This window comes from Neoarius graeffei, chromosome 15 (genome assembly GCF_027579695.1).
Source record: "Neoarius graeffei isolate fNeoGra1 chromosome 15, fNeoGra1.pri, whole genome shotgun sequence".
NCBI classification, from domain to species: Eukaryota; Metazoa; Chordata; class Actinopteri; order Siluriformes; family Ariidae; genus Neoarius; species Neoarius graeffei.
The window spans coordinates 60,256,237-60,282,864 of NC_083583.1; the positions used below are offsets into that span (position 1 = coordinate 60,256,237).

The 26,628-nt window shown below is 41.8% G+C and overlaps 1 protein-coding gene and 1 long non-coding RNA gene across 2 annotated transcripts in view; one reads left to right on the forward strand and one right to left on the reverse strand.

Moving 5' to 3' along the window:
• LOC132899681 (uncharacterized) overlaps positions 1–24,135 on the forward strand; it is a 181,775-nt gene extending 157,640 nt beyond the window's left edge. The window contains exons 4-6 of the long non-coding RNA XR_009656698.1: positions 10,726–10,896; positions 12,942–13,113; positions 22,811–24,135. This is a non-coding gene — a long non-coding RNA (uncharacterized LOC132899681). The remainder of the gene's footprint in view (positions 1–10,725; positions 10,897–12,941; positions 13,114–22,810) is intronic.
• Positions 1–26,628, reverse strand: part of thsd7bb (thrombospondin, type I, domain containing 7Bb) — a 279,114-nt gene that overhangs the window by 79,100 nt on the left and 173,386 nt on the right. Inside the window, exons 7-12 of the mRNA XM_060941740.1 lie at positions 25,012–25,212; positions 14,370–14,561; positions 12,903–13,137; positions 2,509–2,624; positions 2,298–2,430; positions 1,985–2,088 (exon numbers count right to left, since the gene is read on the reverse strand). Coding sequence (XP_060797723.1) covers positions 1,985–2,088; positions 2,298–2,430; positions 2,509–2,624; positions 12,903–13,137; positions 14,370–14,561; positions 25,012–25,212 — 981 coding nt within the window. The remainder of the gene's footprint in view (positions 1–1,984; positions 2,089–2,297; positions 2,431–2,508; positions 2,625–12,902; positions 13,138–14,369; positions 14,562–25,011; positions 25,213–26,628) is intronic.

Below are 26,628 nucleotides of genomic sequence, written 5' to 3' on the forward strand. Positions count from 1 at the left end.
AAGGCCTTTCTGTGTGGAGTTTGCATGTTCTGCTCGTATCTGTGTGGGTTTCCACTGGGTGCTCCAGTTTCCCCCCCAGTCCAAAGACATGCAGGTTAGGTTAATTGGTGGCTCTAAATTGACCGTGAGTGTGAATGGTTGTTTGTCTCTGTGTCGGCCCTGTGATAACCTGGTAACTTGTCCAGGGTGTACTCCGCCTCTCACCCATAGTCAGATGGGATAGGCTCCAGCTTGCCTGTGACCCTGTAGAACAGGATAAGTGGCTGCAGATAATGGATGGATTTATTTATTGAGGAAAATGATCCAATATTACATATTTGTGAGTGGCAAAAGTATGTGAACCTTTACTTTCAGTATCTGGTGTGACCCCCTTGTGCAGCAATAACTGCAACTAAACGTTTCCAGTAACTGTTGATTAGTCCTGCACACCAGCTTGGAGGAATTTTAGTCTATTTCTCTGTACAGAACAGCTTCAACTCTGGGATGTTGGTGGGTTTCCTCACATGAACTGCTCATTTCATGTCCTTCCACAACATTTCGATTGGATTAAGGTCAGGACTTTGACTTGGCCATTCCAAAACATTAACTTTTATTCTTTTTTAACCATTCTTTGGTAGCATGACTTGTGTACTTAGGGTCGTTGTCTTGCTGCATGACCCACCTTCTCTTGAGATTCAGTTAATGGACAGATGTCCTGACATTTTGCTTTAGAATTCGCTGGTATAATTCAGAATTTATTGTTCCATCAATGATGGCAAGCTGTCCTGGCCCAGATGCAGCAAAACAGGCCCAAACCACGATACTACCACCACCATGTTTCACAGATAGGATAAGGTTCTTATGCTGGAATGCAGTGTTTTCCTTTCTCCAAACATAACGCTTCTCACTTAAAACAAAAAGTTCTATTTTGGTCTCATCCATCCACAAAACATTTTTCCAATAGCCTTCTGGCTTGTCCACGTGATCTTTAGCAAACTGCAGACGAGCAGCAATGTTCTTTTTGGAGAGCAGTGGCTTTCTCCTTGCAACCCTGCCATGCACACCATTGTTGTTCAGTGTTCTCCTGATGGTGGACTCATGAACATTAACATTAGCCAATGTGAGAGAGGCCTTCAGTTGCTTAGAAGTTACCCTGGGGTCCTTTGTGACCTCACCGACTATTACATGCCTTGCTCTTGGAGTGATCTTTGTTGGTCGACCACTCCTGGGGAGGGTAACAATGGTCTTGAATTTCCTCCATTTGTACACAATCTGTCTGACTGTGGATTGGTGGAGTCCAAACTCTTTAGAGATGGTTTTGTAACCTTTTCCAGCCTGATGAGCATCAACCATGCTTTTTCTGAGGTCCTCAGAAATCTCCTTTGTTCGTGCCATGATACACTTCCACAAACATGTGTTGTGAAGATCAGACTTTGATAGATCCCTGTTCTTTAAATAAAACAGGGTGCCCACTCACACCTGATTGTCATCCCATTGATTGAAAACACCTGACTCTAATTTCACCTTCAAATTAACTGCTAATCCTAGAGGTTCACATACTTTTGCCACTGACAGATATATAATATTGGATCATTTTCCTCAATAAATAAATGACCAAGTATAATATTTTTTGTTTCATTTGTTTAAGTGGGTCCTCTTTATCTAATTTTAGGACTTGCGTGAAAATCTGATGATGTTTTAGGTCATATTTATGCAGAAATATAGAACATTCTAAAGGGTTCACAAACTTTCAAGCACCACTGTGTGTGTGTGTGTGTGTGTGTGTGTTACTATGATTAATTCCTCACTGTCATATTGAGCCTGATTTCTTTTTTCATTTTTTACTTCAAAATTTTTGGATATTGATTGTATTACTGCATAATGTGTGCAGATATCCAGCTTTCTTACCTTTTTAAGAACCAACAATATAGATTTCATTGAGATCATTCATTCAAAACATTTGAGTAGTGCTCATTTAATCTAGAAATGACACATATTTACTGACCTCTTGTCTTCAGGCCAAGCCCACAGGATTCAGTATGGCTTCCGACCGCCTGTCTTACTGAATCAGGGACTAAAATGCATTGATGCCAGCGGTGGGTCTGCCACCTGCCAGAAAAACAGTACTGAAACATTACAGCAAGGGAGATTACAGCTCAGAACCAGGACACTCACTTGCCAAGATATGAATCAGAAATGCTCCTGCAATTTCAGTCATCAAACATTATACATAACATTATACAATTATCTTACACAATTATTACTTCATTTGAGCTTTGTAAACAGGATTTATTTCAGCTCCAAACTGCAGACTGCACCTGTATGTTGGACACAGAGGTTGCGGGTCACATTCTCTCTCCTCGTACAGTGTCGCTGGACATTCCTGACCACCACTGGCTGGCCTCTGAATGATGATCCGATGTCGGGACTGGGTCCTAATGGTGGTATTCACTGAGAAAAGAGGTTCTGATAATAATCAAACCAGATAAACGTTGGATACTAACAGATACAGTACGTGTCTATATTTACTTGGTGAGCAGGAACTTGCGCACGGGCTCCATTCACTAAATGGTGTAACGATGCAGTTGACCTTGCATGGAAGAATACAGGAACGCGTCTGGTCTGGACGGGTTGATTCAGGACAGCTAGAGAAGTCAATCATATAAACACACTTGGATTTTAGTTTTCAATTTATAAAAGAATCAGACTTGTTTCTTCCTTTTCACTTTCTGTCTTGAGTTCCTGGTTGAAATATTCCACTGATGTTTCACCATTCATTGGAAACAAACACTTCGCAATAAAAATAAGGTTTATTTAAAGACAGAGGGCTGTATTCTGAGTTGGCGAATTAAGTCCAAAAATAAGGTCCAAAAGCAATAAATCATTCAGGATATATTTATTTGTATGTACAGTATTCAGAATTTGGCTCTGCACCTGCTCAAGTTATCCAAGACAGTGTTTTCCGTGGTGGGATGTTGGTGTAGTGGTTAGCTCTGTCGCCTTGCAGCAAGAAAGTTCTGGGTTTGAGCCCAGCGGCCGACGAGGGCCTTTCTGTGTGGAGTTTGCATGTTCTCTCCATGTCTGTGTGGGTTTCCTCTTGGTGCTCCGGTTTCCCCCACAGTCCAAAGACATGCGGTTAGGTTAACATGGGACAGCCTTGGGCTGAAGTGCCCTTGAGCAAGGCACCTAACCCACAACTGCTCCCCAGGTGCTCTAGCATAGCTGCCCACTGCTCTGGGTATGTGTGTGTGTGCTCATTGCTCACATGCATGTTCACTACTTCAGATGGGTTAAATGCCGAGGATGAATTTCACTGTGCCTGAGTGTGCATGTGACAAATAAAGGCTTCTTCTTAGTATCTATATCACTTATTTTCAATTCAAGCACTTTCCTTTAAACCTGAAAAAAATCCGGGATAGAAAATATGGACTGAAGAAAGAAAAAAAAGTAAAAAAAAAAAAAAGATGAAGACAACAACATATTAATCCTATGCGTGCATGGTATATAATTTGTTTAATCAGATTTCTAGTTACTTTGATTTGCCAAATGTTTTTGTCCATTCAAAGAGCTCTTCTGGAAAGAAAACTAGCTGATGGTTTCAAAGATAAGCCAAGCAAACATTCGTCTGGTATGTTAACAGCTCATTTTAAGTGTTCATAATTTAACCATATTTATTCCAGGAAAGGCGGCACGGTGGTGTAGTGGTTAGCGCTGTCGCCTCACAGCAAGAAGGTCCTGGGTTCGCGCCCCAGGGCCGGCGAGGGCCTTTCTGTGTGGAGTTTGCATGTTCTCCCCGTGTCCGCGTGGGTTTCCTCCGGGTGCTCCGGTTTCCCCCACAGTCCAAAGACATGCAGGTTAGGTTAACTGGTGACTCTAAATTGAGCGTAGGTGTGAATGTGAGTGTGAATGGTTGTCTATGTGTCAGCCCTGTGATGACCTGGCGACTTGTCCAGGGTGTACCCCGCCTTTCGCCCGTAGTCAGCTGGGATAGGCTCCAGCTTGCCTGCGACCCTGTAGAAGGATAAAGCGGCTAGAGATAATGAGATGAGATGAGATGAGATGATATTCCAGAAAAGAAGCGTCCATAATAAAGATATGTCCTGTGTTTAAACAAAAAAAACCCCATCAAAAACCCAACAAGCAAACAAACATTTGGTGCACTTAAAAGGGAAATACAATTAATAAATTAATAGTGTGATATTTATGTACTTAGGCAGCACGGTGGTGTAGTGGTTAGCGCTGTTGCCTCACAGCAAGAAGGTCCTGGGTTCGAGCCCCGGGGCCGGCGAGGGCCTTTCTGTGCGGAGTTTGCATGTTCTCCCCGTGTCTGCGTGGGTTTCCTCCGGGTGCTCCGGTTTCCCCCACAGTCCAAAGACATGCAGGTTAGGTTAACTGGTGACTCTAAATTGAGCGTAGGTGTGAATGTGAGTGTGAATGGTTGTCTGTGTCTATGTGTCAGCCCTGTGATGACCTGGCGACTTGTCCAGGGTGTACCCCGCCTTTCGCCCGTAGTCAGCTGGGATAGGCTCCAGCTTGCCTGCGACCCTGTAGAAGGATAAAGCGGCTAGAGATAATGAGAGATGAGATGAGATTTATGTACTTAATATTGGCCTTGTTTTTTTTTTTTTTTTGTGTGTATTTCCATCCCAATACAAGAATTTCAGCATGGCATATTGTGCTTACATCAGTCCACCAGATAGGGGCGCTGGACATGCAGCCCATAGACAGAAACGGCTCTTTATTCTTATACACATACACTCCAATGAAATGCTTTTGTTTGTTTATTCCAGCTTTTATAGCATGTTGGGGTGAGAGCTGAAAGCGTAGCTCTGTCATGGTATAAAGTCTCTGGAGTATCTGAAGATTAAAGACCCAGCTCATGAGTTCAGCATTAGCAGCTTGGCAACACTGACAACGCTTCAACTCTCAACCTTAGGATCAATAGCAGAGTACCTTCACTTCCCTCTTCCCTGTTTGGCAACAATGCACGCTAGTAGCCAAGTGTTTCCCACAAAATTATTTGTACATCAGCACTATAAAAACTCAACACAGTAGATTCTGATGAGACTAGTTTATGAATTTAGTCCCATCAGGGCTATGCAGAGAAGAGTAGATATACCTAGATATCCATCCACCTATTATCTGTAACTGCTTATCCTGTGCAGGGTCACAGGCAAGCTGGAGCCTATCCCAGCTGACTATGGGCGAGAGGCAGGGTACACCCTGGACAAGTCGCCAGGTCATCGCAGGGCTGACACATAGAGACAGACAACTATTCACACTCACATTCACACCTACGGTCAATTTGGTGGGGTTTACATTAGACCGTATCAGCGGATCATCAGATTCACATCACATCTCATTATCTCTAGCCGCTTTATCCTGTTCTACAGGGTCGCAGGCAAGCTGGAGCCTATCCCAGCTGACTACGGGCGAAAGGCGGGGTACACCCTGGACAAGTCGCCAGGTCATCACAGGGCTGACACATAGACACAGACAACTATTCACACTCACATTCACACCTACGGTCAATTTGGTGGGGTTTACATTAGACCGTATCAGCGGATCATCAGATTAACGTTTTTAAAATGATTCGCGTGCACACAGCAACGCCAATACACGGATACGCTAATCACATGACTAATTAGATGGCACATAAGTTGAAATGTGTCAGTGCGGCTCAGCGCTTCCTCCTCAGCGGCTGCGCTCCAAATCACTCCGCCCTGAACAGCGAGTGCCCTCTGGAGGGTGCGCACTCACTCCGGCCCTGCGCAGCTCACAGAGCGTGCGAGTGAAGCGCACGAGCAGTGATTCGGGACTGAGCCGCTGTGTGTGTGATCCCAGTGCATATCGGGCATGCGCAAGTCACTCACCACTTGCAAGTGGAAGGATGGCAAGCCTAAAGACAATCATAACTACACAATGGGCAGTATTTGCATCTTACCATGAACAACATTAAGAATGGCAAAGCAAAGCATTATATTCATACTTTTATACTCTTTAATGAAAAACAAAAAGGTGATACAAGGCGGAAACAATAGCAGGAAGTGAAGTCCGCGCCGTTTTTCAGCAGTCGCGTCACATGACCAACGTGGCATGAACAACGCCAGCGAATCAGGAAGGTGGATGTCACAGTGACGTTGTCCAATGACGACGTCAGCTAGAGCTCAGCACTGCGTTTCCTTGTATCTCAATGTTTACACAGCACCGGATCAGATACGAACTGGGTTGAATACGTGGGCCCTGGCGGATTCAAGTTGTTCCGCCTGTGGAGTCGTTTCCCGGCGTTTTAATGTGAACGGACAGTGCATCCGCGACGAAAACGAGACGGATACGGTCTAATGTAAACACCACCTTAGAGCCACCAATTAGCCAAACCTGCATGTCTTTGGACTGTGGGGGAAACCAGAGCACCCAGAGGAAACCCATGCAGACACTGGGAGAACATGCAAACTCCACACAGAAAGGCCCTCGTCAGCCACTGGGCTCGAACCCAAGATCCTCTTGCTGTAAGACGACAGTGCGAACCACTACTACACCTATGCCTAGATATGCATTTATCAAATAAAAATAATAATAGAATATATTGAACAATGAAAGGCAATATGAATAGAATGCATTTCATAAATTATTTTATCCACATTCACTGGATATGAGCAATCGCATGCTCTGATTGGCTACTCTACGACTAGGATATCAGCTCATATCCTGTGAGTAGAGAAAAACAAAATGGCAGAGTGTGTTGCTGAAAGACAAAGTGCCTTTCAGATTTTTCAAGTGTAGGTCATAAAAAGAATTTTCCCGACACCCAGTTATTTTTGTTTAGTGGACCAAAAGTTACTGAATTCGAATCACAGACTTCCAATTTTATTCATTAAAAAAAAATAGAACTAGTAATGAATTTAAAGCCATGTGGCCCTAAATTCTCTGCTACTTTTTCCTGCTTCACCGTGACCCAATACAAGATACTACATCATGCGTCATGTGGTGGGCTTTCCCTGTTGATGCAAGGCATTGTGGGATACAAATCTGAAACAGGAGAGAAAAACGGAGGACGTGAGTGTGCGAATGAAACGTGAAAGACCGACTACAGTAACGGAAAGCGAGAAGAAAAGACGTTATGTTCTATACGAAAGAAAGGAAACACAGGACCAAACTAATAAATATCGGTGCTCAGCGAGCACCTCAGTGTGATCAGCTGTTCATTTAGCGACAGAATGATGGAACTGTCAGTGCACGGTCAAAGGTAAACTTGCGAATGCGCACACACACACGGACTTTCTTCTGTCTGCTTGACTGTGTGAAGCGAGCGATTTCATGCACATTATTTGCTCGGGAATCCCCTCAAATTAAATCACTTCCCAGCCACAGAATGGCCTGATATTTTGTGAAATATTACAGAAATAAACAAATATCACAATGACCACATTTCAGACAGAACTAAATTTCATTTTCAATTTTATGAAATGGAAAGGCTGTCTCGCATGAACCAACCGAGGATGAAATAAAAACTTTATTCGAAAACAAACCCCCCAAAAATACAAAAAAAGGGACAAAATATGGAATAAAAGTATTTGATGGTAAGAACATATCTTTTTAAATTTTTCAAGATTATAGCATTTTTCACAAATTACTCCTGTCATTTCGCCAGTTTGTTTACATTCTAAGCGGAAATTATTTTGTCGAACATTTTGTATAAAGCTTTTATTTGTTGAATTTGTAAAAAATATAAAAATTAAAATGCTCCATTTTTCAAAATCCAGTGAATGTGGATAGAATAAAACAGTTATTCCACTCAATTTCGTTATACATGGATTCTAACCAACTTGGTGCTATGCGCCTTGTCAGCTATCAGCTCATATATGACTCAATTTCGTGGAATAACTGTTAAATAGTTGACAAATTAGTAAATTGTGGGCAATGAATCAAAATTTTAGCTACAAAACCTAGAGAATATACTCCAAAAGCAACAGCATGGAACATACAGTATGCAATATGCAGTACCAAATTGAGGAAGATGGCACTACATTTATTTTCACGTGTCATGGAAGTGTCTGGAGTGGTGTGTAGTGACCGTGTGTTCACACTGCACATGATGCATTAGAGGATACATTATCAACATGTGTTATGTACTGTATGACTGCACTATGATCCAGAAAATGAATGGCCAAATGTTCAAATTGAAAAAGGGGACAGCTGATATTTTGCGTTATCCATTAATATCTATGCAAGAACAGGTGGCACAATAATGACATCTTTGTACACTGCCCTACCAAAAAACCCCTAATATTTGGTTGCTCCGCCTTTAGCTTTGATTACAGCATGCATTCGCCGTGGCATTGCTTCAATAACCTTATGCAATGTCACAACATTTATTTCAGCCCAGAGTTGTAATCATTTTTCACCGAGATCTTGTGTTGACAATAGGAGAGTCGAACCACTGCATAAAGTCTTCTCCAGCACATCCCAAAGACTTTCAGTGGGGTGAAGGTCAGGACTCTGTGGTGGTTAATTCATGTGTGAAAATGATTCCTCATGCTTCCTGAACCACTCTTTCACAATCTGAGTCCTAATTTTATGCCCATGCCATCAGGGAAGAAAAATATCTATTGATGTGATGATAACCTGGTCATTCAGTACATTCAGGTTGTCAGCTGACTTAATTTTATTGCCCCATAATGTTGCTGAGCCTCGACCTGACCAACTGAAGCAACCAGAGATCATAGCACTGCCTCCAGAGGCTTGTACAGCGGGCACTATGCATGATGGGTGCATCGCTTCATGAGCTTCCCTTCTTACCCTGACACACCCATCACTCACGAATTCAGGAATCTGAACTCATCAGACCACATGACCCTTTTCCACTGCTCCAGAGTTCAATCTTTATACTCCATAGCAAATTGAAGCCTTTAGTCTCACTAACAAGTGATTTTCTTCTGGCCACACAGCTGTTTAGTCCCAATCTTGTCACATTGTGAGTGTGAAAATGATCTTACTTTCACTATTAAACTACTGTCTTTTTTTTTTTACGATTCGACTTCCAGAAGTGTTTAAGTGATCTCTGATCATGGTCAGTCAGGATTTTTTTCCAACCACATTTTTTCCATGAATTTGATGGTTCATCACTATCCTTCCAGGTTTTAAAAATGTGTTGGACAATTCTTAACCCAATTCCAGTTATTTCAGGAATCTCCTTAGTTGATTTCTTTGCTTGATGCAGGCCAATAATTTGACTCTTCTGAAACACAGTAACATCTTTTCCATGACCACAGGATACGTCTTCTGATGTGGTTGTTTAAGAAATGAGAAGCTACTCACTGCATCTAAAAGTCTAAAGTCCTTCCCATGCCATGCCCTGGTCTTCCCAGGCAGTCTCCCATCCCAGTACTAACCATGCGCCCCTAAGGCGCATTGGGTGGTGCTGATTTCCGCTTCTATAGCCCTCGGCCTCTCTCCTATATAGTTAGGGTTACAGTGGGGGCCCAGTCCTCTGGTAACCGTGAGAGTTTGACTCCCCACTCACATGTGTATTGCAGCGTGCCTTGCCAGATGGCCATAGGTGCCATTTTTATGATGGTCTTTTGTATGACCTGACTGCGAGTGGAACTCACGATTGAGAGGCAGACATGCTAACCACGGTTACTCACTGCATCATGGCCACTTTTTTTTTTTTTGGCCAGGCAGTGTAGATTATGATTTGAAACAAAGTTCAAACAGGGTGGCACGGTGGTGTAGTGGTTAGCACTGTCGCCTCACAGCAAGAAGGTCCGGGTTCGAGCCCCGTGGCCGACGAGGGCCTTTCTATGCGGAGTTTGCATGTTCTCCCCGTGTCCACGTGGGTTTCCTCCGGGTGCTCCGGTTTCCCCCACAGTCCAAAGACATGCAGGTTAGGTCAACTGGTGACTCTAAATTGACCATAGGTGTGAGTGTGAATGGTTGTCTGTGTCTATGTGTCAGCCCTGTGATGACCTGGCGACTTGTCCAGGGTGTACCCCGCCTTTCGCCCGTAGTCAGCTGGGATAGGCTCCAGCTTGCCTGCGACCCTGTAGAACAGGATAAAGTGGCTAGAGATAATGAGATGAGAATGACAAAGTTCAAACAGCATATAGAAAGTACGGTTGTGTAATTTCTACAGTGCTTCACTTTCACATGTGAGTGACAAGCAGAATGCAAAACAAATGCAATGTAACATGCTTGCCTATGTTTTATATGCCGCCAATGCAGCTGGCGTGGACTGAAATGGTTTTATGTGGAAATGAAAAAAGATGCCATCTGTGATGTAAAAAAAATGAATAAATCAGAAGGACAGTCGGTAGAGTGTATACCTCCGCCAAGCCATATTATCAACATGAAAATCAAACCACTTGAACCAAGGATAGTACTGAAGTTGGACACCAAATTTCGTCCAAATCCGTTCACTACTTTTTGAGTTACCTTGGGAACAAACAAACAAACAAAAAATATCCTGGATTCACATACCTATCCAGATTTGCATCAAAATCTAATCACTTGTTCCTTGGCCCATGGCTCACCTTTCTTCCAAATTTCAACAAAATCCGTTCTCTACTTTTTGAGTTATGCTGGGAATAAACAAACAAACAAATGAAAAGTCATGCAGAGCACGATATTTGCGAAAATCACAAAGAAATGTAAGTTATGGCTGATTTTTTACAAGATTTGACCTTGGCGACCTTGACCTTTGACCTTGACCCACCAAAAACTAATGATGTCTTTGTGTGACCCTAGTGAGTTGTCCTGTGCATTTTGGTAAAGATTGGTCAAGAAGTGACGACGCTAGACCACCAACAAACAAACGGACAGATCAACATACTTGCAAAAATCTCCGATTTTCACAAGTAACAAACAAACAAATGAATGGAGGTGAAAATGGAACCTTCTCCAGCAAAGATGGAGGAGGTAATAAGTGCAGTTCCTTGATTTATCCACACACATAATTACTGAAATTCAAGTTGTTGAAAAATCTTGCCAGTTGGTTTGATTCCAGCTATTAGCTATTAGTATTTATTTGCATATTACTATAAAATGTATTTATGCATCTTGTATTGTTCGAGTTATTGTCATCCTTGCTAATACAGTACAGTATTTATGAGATTTATTTGATGTTTGCACACGTTTCTACTGTCAATAAACAAAATTGAAACATTTTTTACTTTTTTAATTTACAACCCCGATTCCAAAAAAGTTGGGACAAAGTACAAATTGTAAATAAAAATGGAATGCAATGATGTGGAAGTTTCAGAATTCCAGATTTTATTCAGAATAGAACATAGATGACATATCAAATGTTTAAACTGAGAAAATGTATCATTTAAAGAGAAAAATTAGGTGATTTTAAATTTCATGACAACAACACATCTCAAAAAAGTTGGGACAAGGCCATGTTTACCACTGTGAGACATCCCCTTTTCTCTTTACAACAGTCTGTAAACGTCTGGGGACTGAGGAGACAAGTTGCTCAAGTTTAGGGAGAGGAATGTTAACCCATTCTTGTCTAATGTAGGATTCTAGTTGCTCAACTGTCTTAGGTCTTTTTTGTCGTATCTTCCGTTTTATGATGCGCCAAATGTTTTCTATGGGTGAAAGATCTGGACTGCAGGCTGGCCAGTTCAGTACCCGGACCCTTCTTCTACGCAGCCATGATGCTGTAATTGATGCAGTATGCAGTTTGGCATTGTCATATTGGAAAATGCAAGGTCTTCCCTGAAAGAGACGTCGTCTGGATGGGAGCATATGTTGCTCTGGAACCTGGATATACCTTTCAGCATTGATGGCGTCTTTCCAGATGTGTAAGCTGCCCATGCCACACGCACTAATGCAACCCCCTACCATCAGAGATACAGGCTTCTGAACTGAGCGCTGATAACAACTTGGGTCGCCCTTCTCCTCTTTAGTCCGAATGACACGGCGTCCCTGATTTCCATAAAGAACTTCACATTTTGATTTGTCTGACCACAGAACAGTTTTCCACTTTGCCACAGTCCATTTTAAATGAGCCTTGGCCCAGAGAAGACGTCTGCGCTTCTGGATCATGTTTAGATACGGCTTCTTCTTTGAACTATAGAGTTTTAGCTGGCAACGGCGGATGGCATGGTGAATTGTGTTCACAGATAATGTTCTCTGGAAATATTCCTGAGCCCATTTTGTGATTTCCAATACAGAAGCATGCCTGTATGTGATGCAGTGCCGTCTAAGGGCCCGAAGATCACGGGCACCCGGTATGGTTTTCCGGCCTTGACCCTTACGCACAGAGATTTTTCCAGATTCTCTGAATCTTTTGATGATATTATGCACTGGAGATGATGATATGTTCAAACTCTTTGCAATTTTACACTGTCAAACTCCTTTCTGATATTGCTCCACTATTTGTCGGTGCAGAATTAGGGGGATTGGTGATCCTCTTCCCATCTTTACTTCTGAGAGCCGCTGCCACTCCAAAATGCTCTTTTTATACCCAGTCATGTTAATGACCTATTGCCAATTGGCCTAATGAGTTGCAATTTGGTCCTCCAGCTGTTCCTTTTTTGTACCTTTAACTTTTCCAGCCTCTTATTGCCCCTGTCCCAACTTTTTTGAGATGTGTTGCTGTCATGAAATTTCAAATGAGCCAATATTTGGCATGAAATTTCAAAATGTCTCACTTTCGACATTTGATATGTTGTCTATGTTCTATTGTGAATACAATATCAGTTTTTGAGATTTGTAAATTATTGCATTCCGTTTTTATTTACAATTTGTACTTTGTCCCAACTTTTTTGAAATCGGGGTTGTAACTGGAGTAATGAATTTGAAGCTTTGAGTATCTGTTTATCACTTTTACTTGAACTGGAATAAGATATTTACTGTATGTACAGTATTTGTCCAACATCTGAGACTCCTATACATTTTTTCCTTGTACTGCCTACCTGTTTGGCTCCACCTGTCCACCGTTGGTTCTCCTGCAGGACACACGGCGAGTCTGGATCCCAGTGCCACATGCCCTTTCCTCCACCTCGTCCTGCTCTGTGCTGTTCCTGTCTGTGCCGGAGTCTGGAGTACAGGGTCCCCATGGAGAAGCATCCCAGTAGTACACTGTGTACGTCTGGGTGCCACAGGCTCTCCACTGCTCCAGCACAGGTGCAGGCAAGCATCCCTTTCCATCTGTATTCCCAAAGGATGCTCACTGACTCATGCAATATTTTTACATTTGCAATATATTTACACTATATTGAAATTTGAAAACAATGCCGTCACACTGAGAGCTTCACAACTCGTACTGTATGTTTGGAGTCTATGTCTGTTTTCAGTTTTCACATTGAACTGCATACAGTCAGGTCCATAAGCATTTTGAGAGTGATATGATTTTCATTCATTTTTTTTACACAGTCTGTCCATTTTCACAGGCTCAAAAGTAATCGGACAAACTTGCATTAATTGCAAGTTATAAATAGAAGGATTATTTTTAATTCTGTAAATCCTTTGCAGTCAGTGACGACCTGAAGTCTGGAACCCATGAGCATCACTAAATACAGAGTTTCTTCCTTTGAAATGCTTTTCCAGACCTTCGCATCAATCACATCTTGATAACTTCATTTTAAATCCATTGTGATGGTGTACAGAGGTGAAATTACTGTACACTAACTGCGTCAATGTCCAAATACTTATGGACCCAACCTCATATGATATCACTGAAAGACTAAATTAGTCAGAAAAAAAACATTCAGATACATTTCAATTCATCAATTTATGAAACAATTCATCAGTTGTCTTCAATTTTTAATTATTGTCTGAATTTTTGTATTCTGTTCTACTGATCCAAAGTGGGACAATAAATGATGTCCATTTTCATTTCTATCTTAGATTTAAATAAGAAATGTTTCCCCTTTCATGTGTAGGTACGCATGAGTGTATAAATATCTGACTCTTTCAAACATGATTCATTCGAGTACGTGGTTAGTGTAACTCACTAACCACGCATAATATCTATATAAATAATCTCTACACAAATAATAGTTTCCAACATCTAATGCCCGAGAGCAGATACCATTCGTGACATGTCCTGCTTTCTGGATATAGGAAAAAAAACAAACAAAACAAAACAACAACAAACTAATAATTCCATACTGTAAATTATGCAAATTAGTTCTGAGTTATTTGCTAGATCTCCACCCACTCTTTCTGTTGCCATCCGTTATTGTGCCACAGGACAGGTTCATGGTGGACATTCATTTGAGTCCTCAAGCAAATCAATAATTCAAGGCTATTTTCACACCTGGAGTTACATATCCAGTACATATTATACATATTTGATCATTAGGATTCGTCCGTGAACATCCCCTCCCTCACCCCCATGGCATGTGTGATGTGTTCTGAGAAAGGCAGAAATGTCTTACGCTGTCCTGAAGGTGCGAGAATGACACGTGAGCGTGTTTGTTTGCCCTGCGCGTGTTTACTGGAGCAGCAGTGAGAGCAGGAGGACCAGGAGCTCCAGTCGCCCAACACACAATCATCAACACAAGGCATTTCACACGCTTTCCAGAGTGGAGGTGGATCCCCTGGACACCGCTCAGCGGGAACAACCTCTCCTGTGGGACAGGGAGTGGGATCAACTCTGTGATTAATGCTTTCTTTCTTTCTTTCTTTCTTTCTTTCTTTCTTTCTTTCTTTCTTTCTTTCTTTCTTTCTTTCTTCTCTCTCTCACTTTCTCTCTCTATCGCTTTCTTTCTTTCTTTCTTTCTTTCTTTCTTTCTCTATCGCGTTCTTTCTTTTGTTCTCTCTCTCGCTTTCTTTCTCTCTCTCTATCGCTTTCTTTCTTTTGTTCTCTCTCTCGCTTTCTTTCTTTCTCTCTCTCTTTGTCTCTCCCTCTTTTTCTCATTTTCTTTCTTTCTTTCTTTCTTTCTTTCTTTCTTTGTCTCTCTTTCCCTTTCTTTCTTTCTTTCTTTCTTTCTTTCTTTCTTTCTTTCCTTCTTTTTCTCTTTTTCTCATTTTCTTTCTTTCTTTCTTTCTTTCTTTCTTTCTTTCTTTCTTTCTTTCTTTCTTTCTTTGTCTCTCTTTCCCTCTTTTTCTCATTTTCTTTCTCTTTCCCTCTTTTTCTCATTTTCTTTCTCTCTTTCCCTCTTTTTCTCATTTTCTTTCTCTCTTTCCCTCTTTTTCTCATTTTCTTTCTCTTTCCCTCTTTTTCTCATTTTCTTTCTCTCTTTCCCTCTTTTTCTCATTTTCTTTCTCTCTTTCTTTCCCTCTTTTTCTCATTTTCTTTCTTTCTTTCTTTCCCTCTTTTTCTCATCTTCTTTCTCTCCCTCTTTTTCTCATTTTCTTTCTCTCTTTCCCTCTTTTTCTCATTTTCTTTCTCTCTTTCCCTCTTTTTCTCATCTTCTTTCTCTCTTTCCCTCTTTTTCTCATTTTCTTTCTCTCTTTCTTTCCCTCTTTTTCTCATTTTCTTTCTTTCTTTCTTTCCCTCTTTTTCTCATCTTCTTTCTCTCCCTCTTTTTCTCATTTTCTTTCTCTCTTTCCCTCTTTTTCTCATTTTCTTTCTCTCTTTCCCTCTTTTTCTCATTTTCTTTCTTTCTTTCCCTCTTTTTCTCACTTTCTTTCTTTCTTTCTTTCTTTCTTTCTTTCTTTCTTTCTTTCTTTCTTTCTTTCTTTCCCATTCTCTCTCTCTCTCTCTCTCTCTCTCTCTCTCTCTTTCTTTCAGGGTTTTGCCTGAGTTAGAATGGAGTGCTTTATGTTCATGCCCCTTACATCAGTTACAGTATTGGCAAATGCATTTGAGACAAACAGCATCACAGACACATGCATTTATACACACAATCTCAGACATGAGCAAAACGTGAGGTCGATTTCACACACCCTGACACAAAGCACCTGAAGACTGATAAGCCTCCTCATCACGTGTTCTCCCTGTTTGTAGAAACCCACAGAGGGTAAGAGCTCTTCAAGAACGAGTCCTCTATGGTTCCAAAAAATGTGCAAATGGGAGACCTTTAGTAAAGCTGGAAATCACTTTGAAAAATGTGCCACGGTGAAATGTAAATTTTATGAGCCCTGAAATTACCACTGAGTCTGTTATTTTATAAGTGTGTAATTTAATTCCTCTCTTGAAAATGGCACAGCGTCTAGATTTGTAGAGATTGCTGTGTTGGACAGGGTCGTTTTCCTGACTGATGACGTTGAAGGATATTAGGCATAAATCACTAAGGCACAAGAGGATAAGGGATCGAGAAATGTCTGTATACAGAAAAAAATCCACACACTCTCATCTGGTATCAGCGTCTCTGACATTTAAAAACAACAGGCATGTGTAACAGATGTGTGGAAAGCTGTAATCTAACTGTTACAGTTACGGCCATATGATTTAAGCAAATGGGTACTTTTTCTACGTTTAATCAACACACATGCCGTTTCTTCCATTTAATGTCCAGTTCTATTGAGACAGTAGGCGAGAGCGGGGAGATTTGGGACAAGTTTTCAGCTTTTGTAGATTGTGTGAAATTCTGTGCAGGCTGCGTCACATTCATATTGCATTAGTGAATATTTACTGCACCCTCTTGCCACAGCATGAGTTTCTCAGCTTGTTACATATACTGCCCTTCAGGCTTCACTTTTTCTGTCATTATTTTTTTGCAGGGAGACATGAGACATTGGGGGAGATATGAGACATTATGTTGGGACACTTGGGACAAAAATAAAATACCAAGGCTCATCTCATCTCATCTCATCTCATCTCATCTCATCTCATCTCATCTCATCTCATTATCTGTAGCCGCTTTATCCTGTTCTACAGGGTCGCAGGCAAGCTGGAGCCTATCCCAGCTGACTATGGGCGAAAGGCGGGGTACACCCTGGGCAAGTCGCCAGGTCATCACAGGGCTGACACATAGACACAGACAACCATTCACACTCACATTCACACCTACGCTCAATTTAGAGCCACCAGTTAACCTAACCTGCATGTCTTTGGACTGTGGGGGAAACCGGAGCACCCGGAGGAAACCCACGCGGACACGGGGAGAACATGCAAACTCCACACAGAAAGGCCCTCGCCGGCCACGGGGGTCGAACCCGGACCTTCTTGCTGTGAGGCGACAGCGCTAACCACTACACCACCGTGCCGCCCAAAACCAAGGCTTACATGTTTAATTTTTATTTATGATCAAAACTTCTAACTTGTGAACTGTATGAACACACACTGCTGGTACAGCGATAGGAAAATGAAGTTTACCCAAAACCTGACAAGCCAAAACAGTTCCATTCTCAAGAAGGAATGAAATAAGATTAATCCTCATGCAGGGACACGCCCACATTTTTAACAAACATTTTTAAAACTATACAGCCTTTCCATTACATAAAATTGGTGAAATTTAGTTCTGTCTGAAATGTGGTCATTGTGATATATGTTTATTTCTGTAATATCTCACAAAATATCAGGCCGCTCTGTGGCGGGGAAGTGATTTAATCTGAGAGGATTCCCGAACAAATAATGTGCAGGAAATCACTTGCTTCGCGCAGTCAAGCAGACAGAGGAAGTCTGTGTGTGTGCACATGCGCAGGTTTACCTTTGACCGTGCACTGACCTGACAGTTCCATCATTCTGTCGCTAAATGAACAGCTGGTCACACCAAGGTGCTCGCTGAGCGCTGATATTTATTAGGGCCCGTTTACACGAGGATGCTGTCGGGTAAAAACGACTAAATATTTTATCGGAAGTGCCTTTCGTCTACACGGGGACGGCGTTTCCGAGGCTGAAAAATGGAAAAAATTGAAAACGCCTTCCAGAGTGGATAAGTTAAAAACAGCCCCCGTTGCATATCCGTCTAAACTACCCAATACGCAAAACTCTGCTCGGATCTGCTCACGTCGGGTACGCGTTTACGTCATACATATGTCATATACTGTACATGCCAGCCCGGGAAGTAAGAAAGTAAGTAAAAAAGTAAGAGCATGTCTGATTACATCGATCCAACGGACCTTCAAGCTGCTCTGGCAGCTTTAATAAACGTCCAGGAGTCCTTCGAACATCTATACCGAATCTGCACATATACCGTTAATGAACAGAGGTGGGTATGCAATTACCTTTATGAATTTTTGGATACACCGATTCGTCGAAGGAAGTTTTTCTTAACCTCACGAGTAGCCATAGCCAGAGTAGTCAAAGTTTTCGCGGCGCAGATGTGCAGATCAGACAAGACGGAAGACGTTGTGCATGCGTGCAGACATAGCGGAGGTCTTTCACAGCACCACCTAGCCGCCTGGCATGCACATCCAATTGAATTCCACACATTTATGTGTCACCGTATAGACGCAGATTTCCTCCTTGAAAACAGTCGTGTAGACGCGGAAAAAAGTGAGAACGAAAACGGACTTTTGCGTTTTTGTTTCAGACCGTCCCCGTGTAAAGTGGGCCTTAGTTTGGTCCTGCATTTCCTTTCCTTCATATAGAACATAACATCTTTTCTTCTTTCTTTCCGTTACTGTAGTCGGTCTTTGAAGTTTCATTCGCGCACTCACATCCTCCATTTTTCTCTCCTGTTTCAAATTTGTATCCCACAATGCCTTGCATGAATGGGGAAAGCCCACCACATGATGCATGATGTAGTATCTTGAATTGGGTCACAGTGAAGCAGGAAAAAATAGCGGAGAATTTAGGGCCATGTGGCTTTAAACTCATTAATTGTTCTATTAAAAAAATAATAAAATTGGAAGTCTGTGATTCAAATTCAGTAGCTTTCGGTCCACTAAACAAAAATAACTAGGTGTCAGGAAAATTCTTTTTATGACCTAAACTTGAAAAATCTGAAAGGCAGTCTATCTTTAATAAATTTTATACTTGTAAACCACAAGAAAAACCTTGTAACATGATGAACTTTCCCAACTCTTCCCATCTGGACATTTTGAAAAAAAAAAAGTTAAAAATCCTCAAATGTTTTCCCTCCAGAATTTAAGTTTAATAAATAATACAATATCTGGTAACTCTCAACTACAGACTTTAATTCCTAACAAATCCTGACTTCACCAGCGTACATTACACCAGAGAATGGAGGTGGAGGCGAAGTAGAAAATACAAGTTTTGGTTGAAAAAAGTATTGAACTGGGGCGGCACGGTGGTGTAGTGGTTAGCGCTGTCGCCTCACAGCAAGAAGGTCCTGGGTTCGAGCCCCGTGGCCGGCGAGGGCCTTTCTGTGTGGCTGTTTGCATGTTCTCCCCGTGTCCGCGTGGGTTTCCTCCGGGTGCTCCGGTTTCCCCCACAGTCCAAAGACATGCAGGTTAGGTTAACTGGTGACTCTAAATTGACCGTAGGTGTGAATGTGAGTGTGAATGGTTGTCTGTGTCTATGTGTCAGCCCTGTGATGACCTGGCGACTTGTCCAGGGTGTACCCTGCCTTTCACCCGTAGTCAGCTGGGATAGGCTCCAGCTTGCCTGCGACCCTGTAGAACAGGATAAAGCGGCTAGAGATAATGAGATGAGATGAGGTATTGAACTGCACAAACCTTACTGCAGTGTCCATCCTTGTGGCTCCAAAGGAAGTGGGTTACTCTAACAAGCAACATATAACCTTTGATGTCATCTAAAACCTGATTGGTTGAAATTAATTTTTGGGAATACAAACTGTCCCAAGTCTCCCCACTCTCCTCTACACCAACTCATCTATTAAGTAAAATAAAGTATATATTTTTAATTATACCAACACAAAGGCTGTACAATATAAGAAAACAAAACAAAGACAATAGACAAAGACAGTGAATACAAGATGTGTAATGAACAAAAGGAAAAGGTTGATTTTTAAAGTGCAAATTAAATCCTGAAGTGATTTATACAGTATCAGAGATTTGTAGTATATACACCGTACCAGTCAAAAGTTTATACACCCCTACTGTACACATTCATAGGTTTTTCTGTATTACCATTTTCTACACTGCAGAATAATACTGAAGGCACCAACACTCTGAAACAACATATAGAACACACATGGAACGATGCGACAAACAAAACAAGTGTTTAAAAAAAATTATATTTTAGATTCTTCAAAGTAACCACTGTTTAAACTGCCCCCCCCCCCCCCCCCCCCGCCTCCCCAGGCTACAAGAATGACAGACCGTATAAGAAATAAGGGGATATTAAAAATTTAACAACAGAGATAATAGAAATAAAAGAGCAATGCCAAAAAAGACAAAAAGCAGGAAAGATAAACCAAAAACAGATTAAAAAGAACTCGACGCCAACGGTGTCGATGGGGATGCCTCCGCCCGGTAGACTTCACGCCTTATTAAGTTGTGATTTGGGGATGGACATTTGACCTCACAGTAATCTTGACCTGGTGAAATTACTTGTATTAGCCTTGGAGATATTGTGTTCACAAGGTTTTCGGACAGATATTTGACCTCACAGTGACCTTGACCTGGTGAAATTACCGTACTTGTAGTAGCCTTGGAGATATTGTGTTCACAAGGTTTTTGGACAGACATCTGACCTCACAGTGACCTTGACCTGGTGAAATTACCGTACTTGTAGTAGCCTTGGAGATATTGTGTTCACAAGGTTTTTGGACAGACATCTGACCTCACAGTGACCTTGACCTGGTGAAATTACCGTACTTGTAGTAGCCTTGGAGATATTGTGTTCACAAGGTTTTTGGACAGACATCTGACCTCACAGTGACCTTGACCTTAGACCTTTTGATCTCAAAATCTAATCAGTTCATGTTTGTCCCAAAGCGCACAAATGGTGAAAGTTTGGTGAAATTCCTTTCATTAGCCTTTGAGATATCGCGTTCACAAGGTTTCGGGACGGACGCACAGACAGATGGACAACCCGAAAACATAATGCCTCCTGCACCTTATGGTGGCGGAGGCATAAAAATATTTTTTTAATTAAATAAAATTAAAATGCTTTGAGTGAGAAAGACTGAGAGTAACACTGTGCATGTTTAGGAATGCTGCATTGTTCATAAATCTCTCCAAGCATGAATTTAATCCACCAGCTTCACAGCTGAAATAAACGAATCGGATCTGGGATCAGTAGCTTGGATTCAAAATAAGTTCTGAAAAAACATTTTTCATTCATTCATTCATTGCATGACGAGGCATCACTAACCCTGCTCAGAAGTGAACGCCAACAACCTCAGGGCTAAGTAATGAGACGGGAAAAATATGCAAATGATCACTATGCAATACATAATACCTGGTTGTACCAGGATGCAAAATGAAATCACTTCAAAAAGGCATATCAGGTGAAAAATTCAAATTCAATCCAAATTGCTTGAAACTGCTCTCATTGAATTCATAATTGAATGCAGAACAACATACTTTTTACAGAATTAAAATATGTTTATCTGCTCTTGAGATATTATAAATCAAAGATTTGAAAAAAAAAATGCTTCATTTTTCGAAAACTGCCGTAATATTCTGTCTGAGGATCACATGGTCCAAAATGGGCCTCATAAACCAGCGAGATCAAATGTTTTTTTCTTAATAACTGTTCTATTTTTCAAGATATTTACATGGAAATTGGCAGGCACAATTGGTTGTATACTGAATACAAAGTTTGAAAAATTAATAAAACAAATTATGTAAATTAGTATTTAATTAGTTGTATGCTAATTTGGTTAAAAAAAACATTAAATCGGTACACTCACTAAAAAAGTAATAAAAGATTATTTCTAATCCCCTCTTTGTGCTCTGTAGGCCTTTGCATTTCTCAAAAGTAGGGCCTACTAGTGTTTATATTAAAGAATATAAATGATAATATTCACAGCTTTCAAGGCGAACCTTGAAAAAACTGTCTGTATATACACTCAATGCCAGAGGCTCCATCAATTTGATGCAGGCTTGTAGTACTCGAGTCTGACTCGTGCCCTAATTTTAAGGACTCGTGACTCGACTTGGACTTGAGCACTGATGACTTCGACTTGGACTCAGGCTCGTGCATTAACTGCATTCGGACTCGTAAGGTGGAGATTTCGTGTTGTCTACTAATAACAAATCTGATTCATCAAGTGTTCATCACCACCAGAACGACCACATGGGAATTACTGGAGCAAAAAAAAAACCCAAAACAAAACAAAACAAAACAAAACATTTATTTAATAAATGACATTTGATTTGACATTTAGACAGTTTGTCGATTCCCCTATTATCACCCCCCCCCCCCCCCCCCCCCCACACACACACAGAGTGCACCAGACGCAGGATTATGAGCAACATTTACATGCTCGTGACATCCGATCTTATCATATCTGATGCACTTTAACAGGAAGAAAAATGTGCGCGCACAATCTTCATCATCATCATCATCATCATTAATCATTAACTGAAACATGTTAAATGCTGGGTGGCACGGTGGTGTAGTGGTTAGCGCTGTCGCCTCACAGCAAGAAGGTCCTGGGTTCGAGCCCCGTGGCCAGCGAGGGCCTTTCTGTGCGGAGTTTGCATGTTCTCCCCGTGTCCGCATGGGTTTCCTCCGGGTGCTCCGGTTTCCCCCACAGTCCAAAGACATGCAGGTTAGGTTAACTGGTGACTCTAAATTGACCGTAGGTGTGAATGTGAGTGTGAATGGTTGTCTGTGTCTATGTGTCAGCCCTGTGATGACCTGGCGACTTGTCCAGGGTGTACCCCGCCTTTCGCCCGTAGTCAGCTGGGATAGGCTCCAGCTTGCCTGCGACCCTGTAGAAGGATAAAGCGGCTAGAGATAATGAGATGAGATGAGATGTTAAATGCTCTCAGATTGCAATATTGCAAGACTTGATTTGTTTTTAGTTTTGTTCAGGAAAACATGATGAAAGGTAACCACCACGTTCTGCACATCTCTCTCTGTCTCTCTCTCTCTCTCTCTCCATCTCAGGTGCGCTACAGATGAAGACTGGCATGAACTGAGTGAACTGGGATCTGTTTCTCATCTTGGGGGCCTCGAAAAGATAACCATTTACTCCAGAATATCCTTGATGAATATCCCCTTCGTCCGACATGTAAGAATCCCAATCATTATCAGAATTCTCTCCAAAACGTGATTCCATATTAAGACTGCTCTAACCACTGCTGCGCATGGGAACGAAACTGATACCTGAACTGTTACACATGTGACATCATGCACCCCTCTGGGCTCGTCCGATTCAATCTTGGCAGATTCCGTGAAAATGGTCTGATCTTATTGATTTTCCATTAATTTATGGCCTTTTGGATCAGCTATGGTTTGAAAACACATGGTCAATCAGCATAATGATTGTTACTTTGTACAAGGAAAAAAGTGGGGTTTAGGGGCATTAAAGGAGAACTGAAGTCATTTTTAAACTTGCTTTATTTCTTAATTAACGTGTTATTCAATTACATTTTCGGTTTTAGTAACCTTATATAGTGACTCGTATCGGCAACTAATTGCAATTAAATATTATACTTATCGGCCTATTCGGTTTTTAGCCGTGTTGAATTTAGTTCGTTTGGTCCACGGCAGGCGTCGCTTATCTGCGCGATCTTCACGAGACTTGTGCGAGACTTCGAAACGTGAAGTGTCAGCCAGGTGTCAGTGCCGCCATTTTGAAAACTGTTTTCCAAACGAAATATTGCACAAAAACGAGTTTAAATGACGATTACTGCCTACTTTTTTTCAAACTTTCCTGATTGCTATCAAGTCAAACTAAACTTCCGGCTTGATTACATCAGCATTCGAAAGAGGGCGCGCGCGTCTTTTGACAACGTTGGCAGATGTTGGTCACTTTGATTTCTGCTGTACGTTTACTTCCATCCTACGATGTCTCGCACAGGTCTCAACGAATCTCATTGCTTTGACATATGGACTGATTTATTACAGAGCATATTTCAAACACTCATAACTTGCTATAGCAGCGACAAAATAGCGATCAAAAATGCATTCCTATATTTAATAAAATGAGAGAAATAGAAATTTGATAATAAAAAAAATTGCCTTCAGTTCCCCTTTAAATGTACTTTAACAAGTAATCAGAGCTCTCTTTTAACAGATTGCTAAAAGTTGAAGAAAAGTGAGGCAAATGAAGGGCGTACAAATGGTTTGTGTATATATAAAATAATAAGAATATACGGGCGGGCGGCACGGTGGTGTAGTGGTTAGCGCTGTCGCCTCACAGCAAGAAGGTCCTGGGTTCGAGCCCCATGGCCGGCGAGGGCCTTTCTGTGTGGAGTTTGCATGTTCTCCCCGTGTCCGCGTGGGTTTCCTCCGGGTGCTCCGGTTTCCCCCACAGTCCAAAGACATGCAGGTTAGGTTAACTGGTGACTCTAAATTGACCGTAGGTGTGAATGTGAGTGTGAATGGTTGTTTGTGTCTATGTGTCAGCCCTGTGATGACCTGGTGACTTGTCCAGGGTGTACCCCGCCTTTCGCCCGTAGTCAGCTGGGATAGGCTCCAGCTTGCCTGCGACCCTGTAGAAGGATAAAGCGGCTAGAGATAATGAGACGAGAATGAGAATATACGGAATATATTTCCTTCTGCCATATTTGAATGACATTTGGGCAGCTTTGTGACATGCTTCACATACTCAGAGGGTTTAAAAGTGTCTAAATCGCTTGTGTGTGTGTGTGTGTGTGTGTGTGTGTGAGAGAGAGAGAGAGAGAGAAATGCTGCAGCAGCAGACGGTCAGGAGATATCTGTGTCCCTGACTGAAACCCCAAAGGAGCCTTCAAAACATGGCTGGAAGCCTTTAGCTCTCATCTCTGGGATAAAATGTAAGGAGCTCTGACTCACAGAGGCTGGTACAGAGGCTACTATATACGTGTCTCTTGGTGTCTAATGACAGTCATTAGCAGAGTGTCCCATGATGTCCTGCTCGCTCAAAGTCAGTGTGTATTCTGATAAACGAGCCACATTTATCTCTGTGAGGATGAGGTCAGTCCGGGCCAGCGAAAGACAAAGAGTTGGAAAGCAGGGAGAAACATGACGTCTAATATCACGGATGCAGCTCTGTGTGTTTACGATACACTACTGTGAGTTATAAAAATAAAAAGGCGTGGAATATGAAGGCATGGAATGAAAGGACAAAAGAGCAAAGAAAAGATTTCAAGCGTGACGTGTACCTGTCACAGTAACACACTCCACCGTCTGCTCTTGGGCTCCACGGCCACAAGCTCCATCCTGAGGCATACAGGGTCCTTGTGATGTCACACGCCACAGGAAGCTTACGGGATGATCACATTTCATCGCTTCACTGACGTGAGGGCAGCTCTCGGACTCACCCCAGGGCTCCTCGACAATAAAGCGCATCCTGAACTTGAAACCTGAGAGAGAGAAACTGGATCAGCAGCGCAGTGTGTGTGTGTGTGTGCTTGTTTGTGAGAGGGAGAGAGAGAAGTGGAATAGCAAAGGTGTGACGAATGGCAAGGTAAGTACGAAATGGGGTTCTGCATGTATCAAAAACCATGAGCAGTTTTCTCATTATACTCACATTCAAATTTGAACAGTTTGAAAAACAATAAACAGTCTGGAGGAGATTGGACTCATCTAACGACTCATACAGAAAGCAGTCTGAAGCTGCAGATGAAGGTTTATTTATTTATTTATTTATTTATTTTATATCTGCACAATGGAGACAAATAGCAGTAAAGAATCACTCCAGACTCATATATAAGCCGAGAACAGTGTACTTCATAAATAAGTCAATGAGAAAATGGACAGAAAGCTGCTAAATATAAATTATAATCTGCTAGGGAGAGACTCAGTGACGTGCGTGTACACGTCATCGAGATCAGATGTAAAAATAAACCAAGAACAACAACAGGAAGTTCTGTTGAAGTTTAGTTTGAACATGCATAAATGGCCACTATCTCCCCAGGCGCTGTTGGCATGACTGCCCACTGCTCTGGGTGTGTGTGTGTGTGTGTGTGTGTGTGTGTGTGTGTGTGTGTGTGTGTGTGTGTGTGCTCATTGCTCATGTGTGTGTGCATGTGTGTGTTCACTGCTTCAGATGGGTTAAATGCAGAGAGGAAATTTCACAAGTGTGTGATGAATGAAGTTGTGCTTTCTTTCTTCTTCCTATCTCCAAGTAGCACAGTTTCAGCATAGTTATAACTTAAAACATACACCTACCCCCGAATAGGTGCAATGTTCACAGCAAATAAAACTACTGTACTTGGGCATTCTGGTCAAAGAGAATGCATTTTCATGTAGTATATATGGTATCCATTCATTTGGAAAGATATGGCATATGATCAGAAGATATGATGGATACCTTTAGGAAATACAGTTTCTGCAATGGAATATATATACTACAGGGATTATAAAACTTCAAAATAGGCAATATTTTGTACATCAGCCATATGTCTGTGAAGATTCTCAGGCCCTGTCCACACGGCAACGGATTCAGGTGACTCCGATACAATTGCTTATCGTTTCAGCCTGGCGTCCACACGGCACCGGCGTTTTGGGTGCCCAAAACGCAATCTTTTGAGAACGGGTTCCAGAGTGGAAAAATCTGGCAACATTGCCGTTGCGAAGTCGTCTGGATGAGTAGAACGGATTTGTTTACGATGACGTCACAACCACATGACTGTGAGTGCTTCATGCTGGGTAGAAGTGTAACAAACTCGATGCGAGTTGTCAACAAATCCTATAACTTGGTTCATGAAACGCGCTTACAAAATATTTTCACTGTGAATATTTATTGTGTAATGGTGCAAAGTGAGAGAGAGAGAGAG